At 43.8% G+C, this 15,539-nt stretch overlaps 4 protein-coding genes across 10 annotated transcripts; all 4 read left to right on the top strand.

Moving 5' to 3' along the window:
- The first annotated feature begins 138 nt into the window (after nt 1–138).
- Nucleotides 139–3,332, top strand: LOC148382656 (uncharacterized). 2 transcript variants are annotated; one of them, XM_088359884.1, is made up of 6 exons: nt 139–350; nt 1,471–2,532; nt 2,619–2,817; nt 2,897–2,940; nt 3,005–3,096; nt 3,171–3,332. In XM_088359884.1, exons 1-6 carry the CDS (start codon nt 309–311, stop codon nt 3,229–3,231), a joined length of 1,500 nt encoding a protein of 499 aa, XP_088216010.1. In that variant the 5' UTR covers nt 139–308; the 3' UTR covers nt 3,232–3,332. The 2 variants fall into 2 exon arrangements, with proteins under 2 accessions (XP_088216010.1, XP_088216009.1); XM_088359883.1 differs by lacking the exon at nt 139–350 and adding an exon at nt 927–1,078.
- A 274-nt stretch (nt 3,333–3,606) lies between these two features.
- On the top strand, nt 3,607–5,601 carry LOC148382655 (transcription factor 7-like 1-A). Of its 4 annotated transcripts, none has more exons than XM_088359921.1 (10): nt 3,653–3,719; nt 3,827–3,888; nt 3,977–4,155; nt 4,226–4,270; nt 4,355–4,401; nt 4,478–4,546; nt 4,702–4,858; nt 4,919–5,026; nt 5,107–5,155; nt 5,413–5,601. In XM_088359921.1, the coding sequence occupies exons 3-10, from the start codon at nt 4,051–4,053 to the stop codon at nt 5,532–5,534; spliced, it is 702 nt and encodes a 233-aa protein (XP_088216047.1). In that variant the 5' UTR covers nt 3,653–3,719; nt 3,827–3,888; nt 3,977–4,050; the 3' UTR covers nt 5,535–5,601. The 4 variants fall into 4 exon arrangements, with proteins under 4 accessions (XP_088216046.1, XP_088216045.1, XP_088216047.1 ...); XM_088359922.1 differs by having other exon boundaries at nt 3,703–3,719; nt 3,974–4,155; XM_088359920.1 differs by having other exon boundaries at nt 3,607–3,719; nt 3,827–4,143.
- A 151-nt stretch (nt 5,602–5,752) lies between these two features.
- LOC148382654 (uncharacterized) lies at nt 5,753–9,066 on the top strand. Of its 2 annotated transcripts, none has more exons than XM_088359859.1 (7): nt 5,753–5,906; nt 6,270–8,152; nt 8,230–8,398; nt 8,488–8,577; nt 8,647–8,733; nt 8,802–8,852; nt 8,949–9,066. In XM_088359859.1, exons 2-7 carry the CDS (start codon nt 6,332–6,334, stop codon nt 8,978–8,980), a joined length of 2,250 nt encoding a protein of 749 aa, XP_088215985.1. In that variant the 5' UTR covers nt 5,753–5,906; nt 6,270–6,331; the 3' UTR covers nt 8,981–9,066. The 2 variants fall into 2 exon arrangements, with proteins under 2 accessions (XP_088215985.1, XP_088215986.1); XM_088359860.1 differs by having other exon boundaries at nt 5,764–5,906; nt 6,311–8,152.
- A 327-nt stretch (nt 9,067–9,393) lies between these two features.
- On the top strand, nt 9,394–14,991 carry eif3c (eukaryotic translation initiation factor 3, subunit C). 2 transcript variants are annotated; one of them, XM_088359848.1, is made up of 23 exons: nt 9,395–9,545; nt 9,707–9,824; nt 9,904–9,969; nt 10,047–10,236; nt 10,349–10,474; nt 10,543–10,594; nt 10,668–10,780; nt 10,910–11,040; nt 11,116–11,266; nt 11,338–11,441; nt 11,754–11,895; nt 11,979–12,104; nt 12,189–12,282; nt 12,364–12,551; nt 12,679–12,903; nt 12,976–13,167; nt 13,348–13,519; nt 13,608–13,767; nt 13,857–13,922; nt 14,081–14,168; nt 14,247–14,412; nt 14,647–14,688; nt 14,764–14,991. In XM_088359848.1, exons 2-23 carry the CDS (start codon nt 9,727–9,729, stop codon nt 14,841–14,843), a joined length of 2,772 nt encoding a protein of 923 aa, XP_088215974.1. In that variant the 5' UTR covers nt 9,395–9,545; nt 9,707–9,726; the 3' UTR covers nt 14,844–14,991. The 2 variants fall into 2 exon arrangements, with proteins under 2 accessions (XP_088215973.1, XP_088215974.1); XM_088359847.1 differs by having other exon boundaries at nt 9,394–9,545; nt 14,647–14,991.
- Nucleotides 14,992–15,539: the final 548 nt, after the last annotated feature.

Genomic DNA, 15,539 nt, shown 5'->3' with positions numbered 1-15,539 from the left:
CCTATGACGTCTTTGAAATAAATAAGAGTTTTTTAATTCACTTTTAAATGGTTCATTTTTGTATAAAAAAATGATTGGTGATTGATGGAGAATACATTTCAATAATATTCAGCTGTGCTTAATCATGCGCCTCATTGACCGGAAGAGTTTGTATTATGAGGAACCCATGCTGAGGGGAACAAACATTTTGTCGCCGCTTGATGCGGATGCGAACCTTTGGACAGGCAGGAGAATATTTGTGCTTTTATTACGACTCATTGGAACAAGAAAAAAAGTTTAAATTCGGTTGCAAAGTGTCATTTTAGACTATGGATGCAGCCAGAATCGAGGGGACGCTGTGGAATGTTGTGGTGAGTGCCACGATGATTTCTCGTTTGTATATTTGCATTACTTTTGGGTTGGTTCAAAGGATGAAAGCCTTTTTATTGATGATGTAAGTTTTATTTATTATTACTGGTCTAACATTAATAAATAATAAACGCTGTAAGAACGAGAAAATAAAAACAAAACAAAAAAATAATTTTAGGACTTTTTAGGATTTACTTTCATGGTGTTATAAATTATGCAAAAAATATCACAAGCTTACGTATGTACAAACATAAAATTTTCTTTTAATCTTAATGCAACGTTCATTATTGATTTTTAAACCTTAATTTTGTGTTAAGTGTCGTCAGTTTATAGTCAAGTCCGCGGTTTTTTCCTTCGCACCACTTCCAACGCAACTTCCGCCATAACAAGAACTACCAAAATAAAACTTATGGTTACCGAGCTAGTAAAACGCTTGCTACTGTCAGTTATACTCTACTTTGATTTGCTTATTTGTACCTTCGGCCCTTCGTCTCTCTTTGCGTGTGTTTGTTTCATTTGTGCGTCACAGTGGTTGGCGCAGCTGCTGAGCGTCATCTTTGCGTCAGTGTGTGCAGAAAAATAAACGCATGCACACTTTTTCTTTTTCTACCGCTTTGCCGTAGCTTGTTTTTTTTTTTGTAGTTCATTTTTTTTTCCTCTGCAAATGTCCAATATATGTGACAAACACTTGTCGGTTCTGAATTACGGGACCGTTTCCGCAAGGCCAAAGGTGAGCTCTTTAACGGAGAAGCAATTACGTCATTATGACGTCACTGTAAGACCAAAATACTTGAAAAATCTCAATTGTGTAAAAAAAAAAAATTCTATTGGGTCATTTTTGTGTTTCTAAGATTAAAAATATAAAATATTGGATAGTCATTTGAAAGAGTTTAGACACAGAGTAATTGACTGCTCTAAAAATTTATATTTATCCTCAAACTCTTACATTACTATTACAAATAAATTGCTTTGTTACTTATGATTTCAAAAAAAATCAATTATTATGATGATTATTTTTTAGATTTTTAAAATAAGACTGCATTAACAAATCAGGTATCAGGATGAATAAGCAGGAAATGAATGAGGTCATTCATTTGTTTTTTCTTTATGCCTGTTTGTCAGTACTATCTAGTTGGAGCTGTCAGCAGATTCCTTAGCCCAGAACCTTCTAACATCAATAATGATCCAGTCCAAGAATCCAAAAGTGACGATCAAAATGATTCTGGTGGCGTCCGTGACGATCAATCTGACATGGGGACGTGTCAGTTGAATAAATCGCTGCCTCCTTGGACCGGTACGGAAGATCAGCTCAAGATTGAACCACAGCCTGGATATGAGAAGATGGAGGATAACTTACCGGAAACCGGAATAAAGTCTACAGACATCAAGAAAGAAGATGTCCAAATTCATACGAGCGAGATGAACACAGTTGACCTAAAACACACCAGCAACGGAGAGTCAGACGCAATGAAAGCTGAAGTGGAGGCGGACGACAATTGCATGGCAGAAGTCGAGGTCAAGGCGTCACAGGAAATTAGCAAAGCCTTTAAAAATCCGCCCTGTGAGCCAGCGTGCGAGGAGCAGCCTCCTGAACACAACAATGAGGCTTCTCCAGATGGAAATAAAACGCAAGGATTCCTGGAAACGGAGGAAATGCAGACCCACCGACAATTACAAGAAGAGGCGGAGAACCTTGGAAACACCACACTCGCAGAGCAGAATTTGAACGCACTTAAAGACGACATGGAAGATCTTCAGGAGGAGATTGATCTGGAACGAACTCTGCGCTTGTGCGATGCATCCGGAGGCGACAATGAGACCAGAAAGGAAACTGCGGGATTCCCTCATGAAAAACTCCACACGGACCAAGTCATCCTCGATACGACATCATCGGACGAGAGCTTTGACCCTGAACAAGACGAGCTATCAAACGAGTCTATGGACAGGCGGAACGACACGGAAAGCTTCTCGGTTATATCTTCGCCAGAGTTGGGCTTCTCGGATTACTCCTTTGGCGAGTCGGCTTCTACCTGGGAAGCGGCGAAAGCGCTCGAGCGGGCCGACGATGGAGACGTTCTTAAGTCGAACGCGTCGGAAACCCGGAAGATGGATTCCGAGGAGGAACTGTTGACGAAGATTTTGCAATCGTCGGACAAAGCGGAAAAGCCCAAAGGTGAAGCTGAGGTACGATTCTTGCAAAAATGACCCGGTAACATTTGAATAAGTCAATAATATTTTAATAAAGTCAATAAAAATATTCTTCATTGCAGGTGGGTAGTTTTGCGTTGAACTTTGCCCCTCAAAGGTCAAGAATCGCTGCGAAAAATCCTCGCACGAGGCCACCGAAAGATCGCCGCTCCCTTCTTCTGAGACCCTCTGTGGATCCTGAGCCGCCAGAAATCCCCAAATCCAAAATCCCCGCCGGTGTTCATGTGTTAGGAGGCTTGGGATTCGGACTCAAGCTCCCCGGTCGGTTTCTTCTAATCACAAAACCGACTCGTCATCACAGTCGGTAAAAACAATGTCACATTATTTTATTTTTTTTTAGGGTTCGGTTCAGGCTTACCTGTTGTCAAAAAGGTACCAAAGATGGTAAGTGGTAGTTAACCTCCAGTTATTGTTTGACACTTCCTCAGTTAATGCTTACTACCAACAGGAAGTGGAGCTCAAACCAGTGCCAGAGACCGATGCCACCAAACGAGCCGAGGTGCCGCACAAACCAAAATGGATGCCACCGAAACAAGCAGGGTGGATAGAAAATTTTATTTTTTTCACGCAAAGCTTAAAAGCAGCATTTGTTTACGTTTCATGTTCTGTTTTAGATTTGGAAATCCATTCATATCAGAGCTCAAGACCAAATTGAAGAAAGCCACCAAAAACTGAGATGAACTGTCCTTTTTTTTTTGTGAATACTGAATATTTGGATATATTATGAAATGTTTTGTGTGCAAATGAATTTTGTATTAAACTTAAGTCTAAAGCAACATTTTTGTGTGCTCCTCTTGCTACTTTTTAAGGGCAAATTTTTACATCTTGAACAATGTTGGCTAAATAACCATCAAAGTCATGTAACAAAATGCTAAGCTAACATTACCCACTGTGGCATCATCCTCGCTGTGTCATTCTCTCAATGATCTTTACTTTGATCTTATTGAGTAACAGGTCGATATTCGGGCTTAGAAGGTCCTTTAAAACTAGAATTTTTTTTTGTTTTTTTAAAAAAGTTGTTGTTGTTGCCATGGTGATTGTAGTGCATGTTGATGATGTCACAAAGAGGCCAAAACAGATGAAAGACACTAGCAGGTGGGTTGGTTCAGCATGTGCTAGCAAAGTCTTTTGGAATCAGCTCATTCACAGCTGAGCTTGTCTGGGTAAGTATGAAAAAAATAATGTCAATTGCTTTGCAAAACAAAATGTTTATCTGACAAGCTGTGGCTTGCCCAAGATTATCAAAATTGATGAAACTGCCTTCCATTAGTTTGCTGCCCGCAGGCTTCTTCCAATAGTCCAATGGATCGAGATGATCTCTCAGACCAGCTGGTCAGTTTTTGCGATCAGGACATGATGGGTGACACGCCCAGCTTCTTGCCATCCCCCAATCTTCCTTCGCTCCGTGACCCACCAGCAGAAAGCATCTACACGGAGCTTCGGACCGTAGAAGGCGAGGTGGATGGCTCGGGTGTATGGTTCCCTCTTGGGAGGATGCTGGAGGTTCCCGCTCCGATGATGACCATGACTCCCGTTTTGGAGCCGCTGTGCTGTCCTGGTTTGATGCTGCCTTGTTGCCAGGGCCTGGTGGGATCAAATGTTGGTAGAATTGAGAGCTGTGAAAAATGAGAACAAAATTAAGCATGTTGGCTCTGTTCTTCTTCCTTAGTCGCTCCCATATGACTGGCATGAAAGTCCCTTTGATTATCAACTGGTAAGACATACTGACATGTCAACATGGGCTTATAATAAAATGAAATTCTAGTCAATATTCTCAATTCCGCATTTTTGACTCCAGGAGGAAGAGCCAGCAATGATGATGACACAACCTACAATCGGACATACGTATGTGAACATATTGAAATATCTGCATTATTTGTTTATTGTGTTATTAACCTATATTCGTCTTTAATCAAAATAGGAACAAGAATATGGCACTAAGAAGTCAATTTCCCTGTGTTGCTGCCCCACCGAAGTCCCCGAAACCGCTGTAAGTCTACTTTTCAGTGTATTTAGCGCCGTCTTGTGGCAATATTTGCTCATTACAGAAAAGACCATAATATTTCGATTCAAATGCTTCCGATTAAAACTAAGATGTTACAATTCATTCAGATCTCATGCTATTATTTCAATGTTCTGTTCCAGAGGGGACCGTGAAGACCGACAGGATAAAAAAAGCGAAAAGTACGTCAAGAAGCCCCTAAACGCTTTCATGCTATTCCGGCAGGAGCAAAGGCCCAAGGTGGTCGCCCTGCTCAAGATTCGAAACAGCGCTAATGTCAACAAAGTGGTTGGACAGATGGTGAGTTCACCACATCAGCTCCTAAAATCGGTCACTGGGTGATTTCACGTACATTTGCAGTGGAAGTCGCTGACAAAAAAACAGCAAAGGAAATACTACGAGCTCGCCGATGCTGCCAAACTAATCCACACACAGCAGCATCCCGATTGGTCCTGCACTGAAAACTATGTAAGTCTACATGACGTCACTCGGGACGCTCCTGGTAACCAGTAGTGGAGAAGTTTGGAAATGTTTTTTGTGTGTTCCAGGGAAAGAAGCGGAAGAGGCAAAGGGTCAAAGTTAAAGACAACGCTCAAGGTAAGATCAGGGCCTAGATCTCCTATAATCAGACCCTGGACTGCGTAGTAACCTTGTGAAATGATGGTGAGCGGATGTACTCTGTCGCCCTCTTGTGGACAATGTCTTCAAGTACATGCTTAAACTATAAATATAGTAGTATCCCTCGGTGTTAGTAATGCTGTGTGTGGTGCTGTGCAATAAATCAAAATCGATTAACTACGTTTGATGAAAAAAAAGCCACTCTATGAATCTGAATTTTAAAAAAATATCTGCAGAGGACACGTTCCAGGCCGGACGCTCAGACGCAGCAAGCAACGAGACTCATGCAACAAAGCAGGACAGCCATCATATGGCGACCAATCCACAGTTGAGAGTGATGCTGGAGGTGATGCTTTAACCCAAGCGCTTCTGTTGTCCTTTATTTTTTGTTTCTTCAACATTCAATAAAACACATTGGAAATATTGTTGGTTTGGGCGTTTGAAATTAACCGTACAAGTATCAACAATACAGGGTTAGAAAATATTAAATTTGATAAAATACATATGGGCTTATATGCAGTTTCCCCGCCAAGGCGAGTAGGGGCGGTGTAGGCAAACGGTTCACACGAATAAGAAGCTCGCGCTGTGATTGGTTGGTACAAGTGTTTAAATCTGGAGCGGCTTTGATAAACTCGTGCAAGCTGTAAAGTAGTTTTGAACTTTTCTGACTGTTTTGGTGCTTTTGGGGACATTTCAGATCTTTTGCTCCCTTGCGCATCGACTGGAAAGCGTAAGTTGCGTCGGATACTCTTACTCTGTCCCCAATTATTTCATGGCTTCTGTCTTTTAGCAATTGATAACGATTTAAACAGCACCCGTTTTGTTAATTATGTCTGCCACATTGTTATTGTTGATATTACTTTAGTGGGTGTTTGATTTATTTGCATGACATTGCATTAATTGGTTGTTTTCCTCCACGTTTAAATTTCGAACGGCGTTGATTAACCACTTGCAGAACTATTTGAACTGCGGATCTATTTTTATTCAAAATGACTCCAAGCAAATTCCATCATACATGTGACCAACAGCTGACTGAAAATACAATGTGATGGGGGAAAATAAAACTATCAAGCATTGCATTTTTCATCCACAGGCTGAAGCTATTTGAAGTATCTGCTGTGACTTTACCAACAGCAAGGACTTCGGCTGACTGTAATGGCTGATTTGACAACAGAGTGTTCATCTTTTGTCGAAAATCCAGAAACAGATGAAATGAGACGAAGCCATTCCCTGGGAATAACGGCACCAACAAAAACAATGTATTTGGATGATGAATTGTTCCCAGATATCTCTCTGGTTGAACTTTCACCAGATGATCACAGTACAGAGGAGTTATTTCAACTTAATACCACGCCAATATCGCCTCTGGCTGCAACGACACCGTTCAGAACTCCTGGTAGGCTAATCGAAGTCATTCACAACAACTCTAAACTGATTCCCTCTCTGCTGCCAAGCATGGCTGTAAAAGCAAATGGTAGCCAAACTCTCAACTCAGATGTTAAAGCTTCGTTCTGGTTGCGTGATGAGTGCTTACCGGACATTACTAATTACTCATTTGATTCCATGATGCAGCAAAGTATCAATTTTAGTATGAACATAACTGCTTCGGACATGGAGAGACTTAACTGTGCACAGAAGGCGATTATTGAATCCAATTTAGAACATGTAGCGACTTCCCCTTTAACTGCATCTCCAATAAGCTTCCCTCAAAACAAAGGACAGGGTATGTCAACATCCACTGATAAAGATCCCACCTTGGGGAGTGGACCTCCAGAACAGGACGGCCTACCCACAACCAGTATGACGAGTAATGAGAGCACGATAACCCGGTCGAGCGAAACCAGCCGCCACAACACCTTCGATGCGGCTCCTCTCTCTCCAGCCAACGGAACAATGTCCGAAAGTAGTTCTAGTGGCAGTCAGCACAACATCTTGGAAGCTAAATCTCGTCCTCTGGTCAATGAAACAATCATTTTGTCAGACAGCAGTCCCAGTGATCTTCAGCGTGACACTTCCGATGTTAATCGTCCCGCACCGGCTGTTGACACGGAATCAGAAAGCGGCTCTCGTCAGCGTCACAACGTCACCTTCAACGCGAGCCTTCTCGCTCAGTCCAAAATTGCATTAGAAAAAGGTTCCATCAGGAATCCTCACAACACCTTCGACGCTGATCCTAAATCCAACCGAACGATTCTACTGGAAAACATCTCGAGCGACCGTCAGTACATCACCTTTGACCCTAGCCTTCTCTCTCAGTCCAACATCACATCAGAAGAGTGCTCCATCAACAATCCCCATGGCACTTTCGATGTGGCCAACGGAACAATGTCCAAAAGCAGTCCTCGTGGCAGTCACAAAAACATTTTGGAAGCTAAATCTCGCCCTCGGGCCAATGAAACAATCATTTTGTCAGACAGCAGTCCCAGTGACCTTCAGCGTGACACTGCCGATGTTAATCATCCCGCACCGGCTGTTAACACGGAATCAGAAAGCGGCTCTCGTGATCGGCACCACGGCACCTTTGACGTTAGCCTTCTCTCTCAGTCTAACATCACATCAGAAAAAGATTCCGTCAACAATCCCCACAACACCTTCGACGCTGATCCTAAATCCAACCGAACAATTCAACTGGGAAACATCTCTAGCGATCGGGGTTTTCACACTTCAACTCCGTTGTCTTGTAAAATGGATTTCTTCAACGTCGGTGTCGATCTGAGCAAATCTTTGGTAACGGAGGAAAAACCGGACGGGGATACGGACAGTAAGCCGGAAGTCCGGGAAAGACCCGCCGTCATCTCATCCGACGTCTGCCGTCCGAAGATACCGCAAGCTCAACCAGCTGCTAAATCGCTGCTGCCTTGCTTGAAAGCTTCATCGCAGCTGCCCAAGTTCAAGCCGTTGCTTCAGAAGCGAGGAAAACCGCTAACATCTGGACTTCCCGTCAAACAAAGTTTGCCTTCTCACACGCTTAAGGAGGTAAATCAATAAAAGTGGAACTTAAGATGGGGTTGGATGCAATACAGGTATGACTTTTTTTTTGTCATCCTTTTAAGAGTTCAGCGGTGGCTCGCGCAACCTCCTCTTCACATGTGACACCGATGCCGAGGCCAAAAACCGGAGCGGAGAAAACGCAAATAGCCAGAAAGCCGCCAAGCATCCCGAAAGGGCTGCCACCTCCCCGGATGCAATTGACAAGAAGCAGCACGCTGACTTCAAGTACTGGTAAGAGAAAAAAATATTATGATCCACACACATCACTAAAAACTATTATTCACAATAAGTAATAAATTAAAATATTTCTTCCTTCTTAGCATCTAATCCTGCAGTTACCCTTCCCCAAACCAGGAAGCGGGACATTAGCAGAGAGGCACAATTGACGCAGACGAAGAAGATAAAGACAGGTAAAATAAATAAAAGCTCCATTTGACATGTTCAAATATCCCACAAGTTCATGTGATTTTCTTTTTCAGATACTACGGTGTCCTCAGCGGCTGGAGAGGCTGTCAACAGAAGCAAAAACATAAAACCACCCGTGAAGCATCAGATAAGTCAGTCAGGTAGGTGAAAAGGTGGTAGTACAAAGTTTCAGGAATGTTCCAAATGTTTTGTACTTCTTTTGTTACAGGTTGTCAAACATGTATTGTGCTTAAGGCTGAAAATCAGCGACTGAAAGAGGGTACGACTGCCGTATTCTATCATAAAATCATCAAATGTTTTAGTACAATTATATTCTGCTCATCCCCCCCTTTAATAATATCTTGTTTTATTCCAGAATTGCAAAAGTACAAGAGAGAAGACAAGTAAAACACCTCTTAAATTACCTGGCCTGCACTTTGTTTTGTTTTATTTTTTAAATTATGCTTAATAAAAGTTCTAACTTTGGCACTATATTACTCCGTTTTATTTTTTTAAATTAGGCTTAATAAAAGCACTAACTGTGGCACTGTATTTACTTTTTGAGGTTAATTCTTTGATGAATATTGGTGTGCTTTATTGCCCATTCTGAGAATAAGATTATTACTGTATGTTAGATTGTCATAAAAATATAGGTAACAATTCTGAAAGCTGTTTTCGAGCAACACTCTGACACGATAAATATATGGCCTGAAGGATTATATCACGGGAAATGCTATGTTTGTTAGAAAAAGTGATTTATACTGCACTCCAGACTGCTTTCGCCACTAGGCGGCGCTGTACTGCATTGAGCAAAGTTTTGACCTCTTGCGTCTTACGTCACTTCCTTTCCCGGCGCCAGTCACCCGTACTGAACGTCGCACGTTTTCACCGTGTCAACGCGACAGCAAAACTGGATTTTATTAACATCCAAACAAGACCGAAGCATCTCAAATCGCATTTCTCAAGGACGTAGGTAAGTTGTGGATAGAAATTTGTTGCTCACTGTTCGACTCTTGTTCGCATTTTACCTTGGGAGGCGAGTTGCTAGCGTAAGCTTATCTTAGCTTTAGCTCCTTGACACGTTAGCTAACATCTTATGAGCCGACCATTTTGTTGTTGTTGTTTTTTTTGCAGATTGTGTCCCTTCTTCAGCAATGTCTCGTTTCTTCGCCACCGGGTCTGACAGTGAGTCAGAGGAGTCCTCATCAGCCGATGAGATCGCCCCGAAAGCGCCCGGGACAACGCTCAAGCAGTCAGTGCAGTTATTGCATCATTTATTTGTTGGCATTTCGATTTGGAGATCATCTCACAATTCACGTTTTACGACACAGGTCGCTGCTGCTTAGTGATGATGAAGAGGATACCAAAAGAGTCGTGCGCAGTGCCAAAGACAAAAGGTGGGCCCATTTACTTCAAGATAAACTTTTGGTCTTCATACATACATATTTGACTTGATTGTATTCTTCAATCATAGATTTGAGGAGTTGACCAATCTCATCAAGACTATCCGCAATGCCATGAAGATCCGCGACATGGCCAAGTGTCTGGAGGAGTTTGAGCAGTTGTGTCGAGCGTTTCTCAAAAGCAAGAACATAGTGGACAAAGAGGGAGTTCCACCTTTCTACATCCGTCTGTTGGCAGACCTGGAGGATTACCTGAATCAGGTCCGTTGTTTAATTTCTTTCGCCCCCTGCAATTGTGAAAACAACACAATAACAAATACTTTATTAAGAAATACAAAATGTATGTGATGTATTAAAATGAGATATGTTTCAGCTTTGGGAGGACAAAGAGGGCAAGAAGAAGATGAACAAGAACAATGCAAAAGCCCTCAGTACACTGCGGCAGAAGATCCGCAAGTACAACCGGGATTACGAGACGGAAATCACTGCTTACAAGGAGGTGAGAAAATGACACGGCAAAACATGACACATTCACAGGACATTAACCTCTCAATATGATTGTAACAGAATCCACAGGAATCTGCAGATGAAGAGGAAGACAAGGGCCCAGATGATTCAGGTAACCCACCAGGAGTTTTTGTTCTCGTGAGAAAGTCACACTGGCAAATATTAATCATGCCTTTGCTCGTCAGGGTCGTCCTCTGACAGCGATGGGGATGATGATGGTGTGTCTGCTAAGAACTTCTTGAAGAAAAAGCCAGAGGCCACGCCGGAAGCTAGCAAGTTCCTCAAGAAAGGATCTGGGGTAGGGAGCTGCAGTTATTCTTAATTGCTTTCACATCATCACGTCGTCTGCTGTTTACTGTAAAAAATGTGCTTTTTCCCTTTGACATTATTTGTATGGTTTCAATGTTGTGCTTTGTCCCTTTGCCAGGACGAGTCTTCCTCCAGCGACGACGATGAAGATGATGAAGACTGGGGCTCAGACACCGTGGACTCGGGCAGTGAGAGCTCTGACGACGGTGAGGACAAGAGCGCGTCTCTCGCCATGGTCTTCCTCAAAAAGTAAGTCGGCAATTCACAATTAAGTTCTGTCCCCACCCCCGAACGTCACTTAAAGCGCCTCGCCATGCATTCCAGGGCTCAGGCGCCCGAGAAGAGCGCCGAAAAGCCGGGGAAGAAGAAGAAGCTGAAGAAGAAAGAGAAGCTGGAGGAGGAGGCTGAGGAAGAGGGAGACGAGGAGGTGGAGGGAGGCTGGGAGAAGGTCAAGGGAGGCGTCCCTCTCGTCAAGGTAAAGACAAAGGCCGCCTTCTGTTTTTCAAAGAAAGCAATCACACATTTACCTTTGTTGGAAACCGTCAGGAGAAGCCCAAGATGTTTGCAAAGGGAACTGAGATCAACACAGTTGTGGTGGTGAAGAAGCTCCACGAGATCCTGCAAGCCAGAGGCAAAAAGGGCACCGACCGGTATTCACTCAGTGCACACTCTGCACCTTCAAGGAACAAATTAGAATTGTTCATATCACTGTTAATTGGAATGTTCGGATGGCGCCCTCGTGTGGACTAAAATAATACCTGCACCTGCTGTGTGCTTTGTTAGTGGTGTTAAATTATTCATCATCAGTTTTTATCTGAGGAATAGATCAGAATATTCAGTTGTAAAAATTTTGGATATTTGGGACACACTTTTAGGTACGTCTGCATAATCTGATGGTTGAAGGGACAAGATTGACAGTGCTATGGATGTTTTGATAGTAAATGCAAATTCCTCTCCGGCAGGACGAGCCAGATTGAACTGCTCCACGCCCTCGCCGCCATCGCTCTCGAGCACAACCTGGGTGTGGGCGTCCTAGTTAAAATCAAATTCAACATCGTTGCGTCGCTCTACGATTACAACCCCAACATGGCGACTTATATGAAGGTAGGAAACCAGGATGTTTGAGATTTGATGGACACATGTAATCCTCTCACATGACTTGCCTTTTTTTTTTTTTTTTAATTCAGCCGGAAATGTGGAAGAAGTGTCTGGACTGCATAGACGAGCTGCTGGACATTCTATATGACAACAATGACATGTTCATTGGGGAGAACATTGCGGAGGAAAGTGAGAACTTGGCCATCTCAGATCAGGTGCGTGCAGTCTCGCTCTTCCCATTTTTTGCATTTTTGTAGTCACCTTTGTAGACTGTTCTTTTTCCTCTTTCACGTCTTCAGCCTTTCAGGGTTCGCGGCTGCATTTTAACTTTGGTAGAGAGGATGGACGAAGAGTTCACCAAGATCATGCAGAACACAGATCCTCATTCGCAAGGTCAGCGCGCAGCGCTTCCGAGTTCATTTCGTCAACTGACAATTAGCGTCGGACTAACGGTTCCGCCTTTGCCCCCCGCAGAATACGTGGACAATCTGAAAGACGAAGGGCGCGTGTGCGGCATCATGGACCGCCTGCTCACATACTTAGAGAACAAGGGCACCACGGAGGAGATTTGCCGCATCTACCTGCACAGAATCATGCACACGTACTATAAATTTGATTACAAGGCTCACCGGCGCAGCCTGGGCATCCAGGCAGAAACGAAGGTGAGAAGAGTAGCATGTTAATTGAAGTTGTCGTTTGAATAAAACCCAACCAATTTCAATATAATTATATCCTAAAAAAAAAATCCTAGCTCCGCCTGTGGGTGTTCTCAAAATTGCTGTCGCTCAGTCCCAACAGGACCAAGAGGAGAGCGAGGGCGAGGACAGCGCCATCATCATGGACCGCCTGTGCAAGTTTATCTACGCCAAGGACCGCACCGACCGCATCCGCACGTGTGCCATCCTCTGCCACATTTACCACCACGCGCTGCACTCACGCTGGTACCAGGCCCGCGACCTGATGCTCATGAGCCACCTGCAGGACAACATCCAGCACGCCGATCCGCCCGTGCAGGTGCAGTCGCACTCGATCCAAGCCACCATTTGTGATGAGTCCATATCAACCGTTTGCATTCGTTCCTCCTAGATCTTGTACAACAGGACCATGGTCCAGCTGGGCATCTGCGCCTTTCGTCAAGGCATGATCAAAGACGCCCACAATGCTTTGCTGGACATCCAGTCATCGGGCCGTGCTAAGGAGCTGCTGGGGCAAGGTTTGCTCATGAGGAACATGCAGGAGAGGAACGCCGAGCAAGAGAAGATCGAGAAGCGAAGACAAGTCAGTCGTCACACTGCTCACATTTTCGCACACACACACACCGAAGTTGTCATCTAACAATTTGAACATGTTGGGAATCACAGCAGGGAAAACCAAGACCAAAGCGTAATTTTTGAAATATCAAAGAGACCTCTCCTGATTTCTATTTGGTGCTCACCATCAGCTCGCGTGTTCTTCCAGGTGCCCTTCCACATGCACATCAACTTGGAGCTGCTGGAGTGCGTGTACCTGGTGTCGGCCATGTTGTTGGAAATCCCCTACATGGCCGCCCACGAGTTTGACGCCCGCCGCCGCATGATCAGCAAGCAGTTCCATCATCAGCTGCGAGTGGGAGAGCGACAGCCGCTACTCGGTAAGTAGAAGATGATTTCCTTCTTGACCGGATCGTTTTTAGTAAAAGAGCATTCAAGTGAGAGTTGCGTCGTTTCTTTTTTCCCAAGGCCCCCCCGAGAGCATGCGCGAGCATGTGGTGGCGGCCAGCAAGGCCATGAAGATGGGCGACTGGCGCACTTGCCACTCCTTCATCATCAATGAGAAGATGAACAGCAAAGTGTGGGACCTGTTCCCCGAGACGCAGCGAGTGCGCGAGATGCTCGTCAGGTTTGCATGTTCCAAAAGGCCTCGTCGTCCAACGCTTTGTAAATTGTCACGTCGGTCACTCAATGTCGTCGTGTTGGCGGTTTGTGTAGGAAGATCCAAGAGGAGTCGCTGAGAACGTACCTCTTCACGTACAGCAGTGTGTACGACTCCATCAGGTCAGCTTCGGTAGACTTTTATGGTTTGAAAATAAGATGGAAAAATATTTCCTTAAAATATCCTACTGTCCAATTAGTGGCTTTAGTGCCATCTTGTGGTATCTTACAGAAACTACACAAAACCCATCCAAAGCTTTAATTTCTGTATTTTTTTTTAGCATGGCAACACTATCCGACATGTTTGAGTTGGAGATAGCAACAGTTCACAGCATCATCAGCAAAATGATCATCAACGAGGAGCTTATGGTAACGTTACATGACTTCTGCTAACTTGTCAAGGATTCCTTTATTTTATTTTATGTATTTATGAACGCGACCTCCCAGGCCTCTCTGGACCAGCCCACGCAGACTGTGGTGATGCACCGCACGGAGCCCACCTCCCTGCAGAACATGGCCCTGCAGCTGGCCGAGAAACTGGGCAGCTTGGTGGAGAACAACGAGCGCGTTTTCGATCTCAAGCAGGGCGTCTACGGTGGATATTTCAACAGAGGTCAGCTCGGTCGCCCTCGAGTTCTTCTCATAGGTCGCAAAACGATCAGGCCATTTGATTTCCCAAAAGGTTACATCACGTTCTAAAGACAGTTTTGAAATGGGATAATACACTTTAATTGCAGTGATGCATTTTGACGTGGTAAGAAATATCTTGGCGGACTCTAAAAAAAAAAAATTGTTTTAGATGTTGATTTTTTTGCAGTGATCTAATTGATTGGCCCTTGCATTACAGATCAGAAAGGCGGATACCAGCAGAAACAGTCGTACCAGAGAGGTATGTCGAGAAAATCGGTTTTGCATTTCTTGATTTATTCCGGAATAATTGTTAAAATTGTGCCCCTTTACGCAGACGGCGGGAAGGGCGGTTACCAGTCCAAACAGGGAGGCTACCAGCGAGGCTACAGAAATCAGAATCAAGGCAACTATTGATTTTGGAAAGGTTACATTCCGTTTTGACGTTAAGCACCACCTGGCTGGAAGCTGATCCCAAATCAATTCATTTGAGAAAGTACAGTTTGTTTGACGTTAGCCTGCTTTGTCTGATCAGTTTCAATAATAAATTCTTCAGTAGAGCTTACAGTTGCTGCCTTCCTACTGTTTTTGGACACTCTTCTCCAGGATGTGGTGGTGAGTCACGGCACAAAGAACAAACAAACAAAAAAAAAAACACTCTCGTTTCAAAGAACACAAGAATGGCACAAAATGAAATAATTTCCAGCTGAACACCTGATGATTTCTCATAGCATGGTTGGGGAATTGCTACCTGAGCTGAGGTGAGTAATTCGGTTCCGTGAGTCGGTCTCGGGGTTCGGCAGATTGTGTAAATTCGTGACGACGCATATCTGAACTGGTCTCGCAAAGGCAACAGCAGAAGTCACTGATTTGCAGGTATGTCATTTGTTTTGAGTTCATGCATGTTGGTTTTGTTCTTTGAACAAAGTGATGTTCATGCATGGCTCATTTTGTGCACCAGGAATAAACATTGATGTCTTGAATTTGAAGAAAAAAAAAAAATTCACTCAAGAGGGATTTGGTACCTCTAATAAGGTTAAGAACCACTGATCTAATTGTTCAGTAAACAAAAAAAAGTGCTTCAATTAATTCAATCGTTGAATTAAAACAAAA

Source organism: Syngnathus floridae, chromosome 18 (assembly GCF_059516105.1).
Source record: "Syngnathus floridae isolate MCC-2025c chromosome 18, RoL_Sflo_1.0, whole genome shotgun sequence".
Lineage (NCBI taxonomy): Eukaryota > Metazoa > Chordata > Actinopteri > Syngnathiformes > Syngnathidae > Syngnathus > Syngnathus floridae.
Note: the sequence above shows the minus strand (reverse complement) of the source record. Positions and strands in the feature narration are given on the sequence as shown.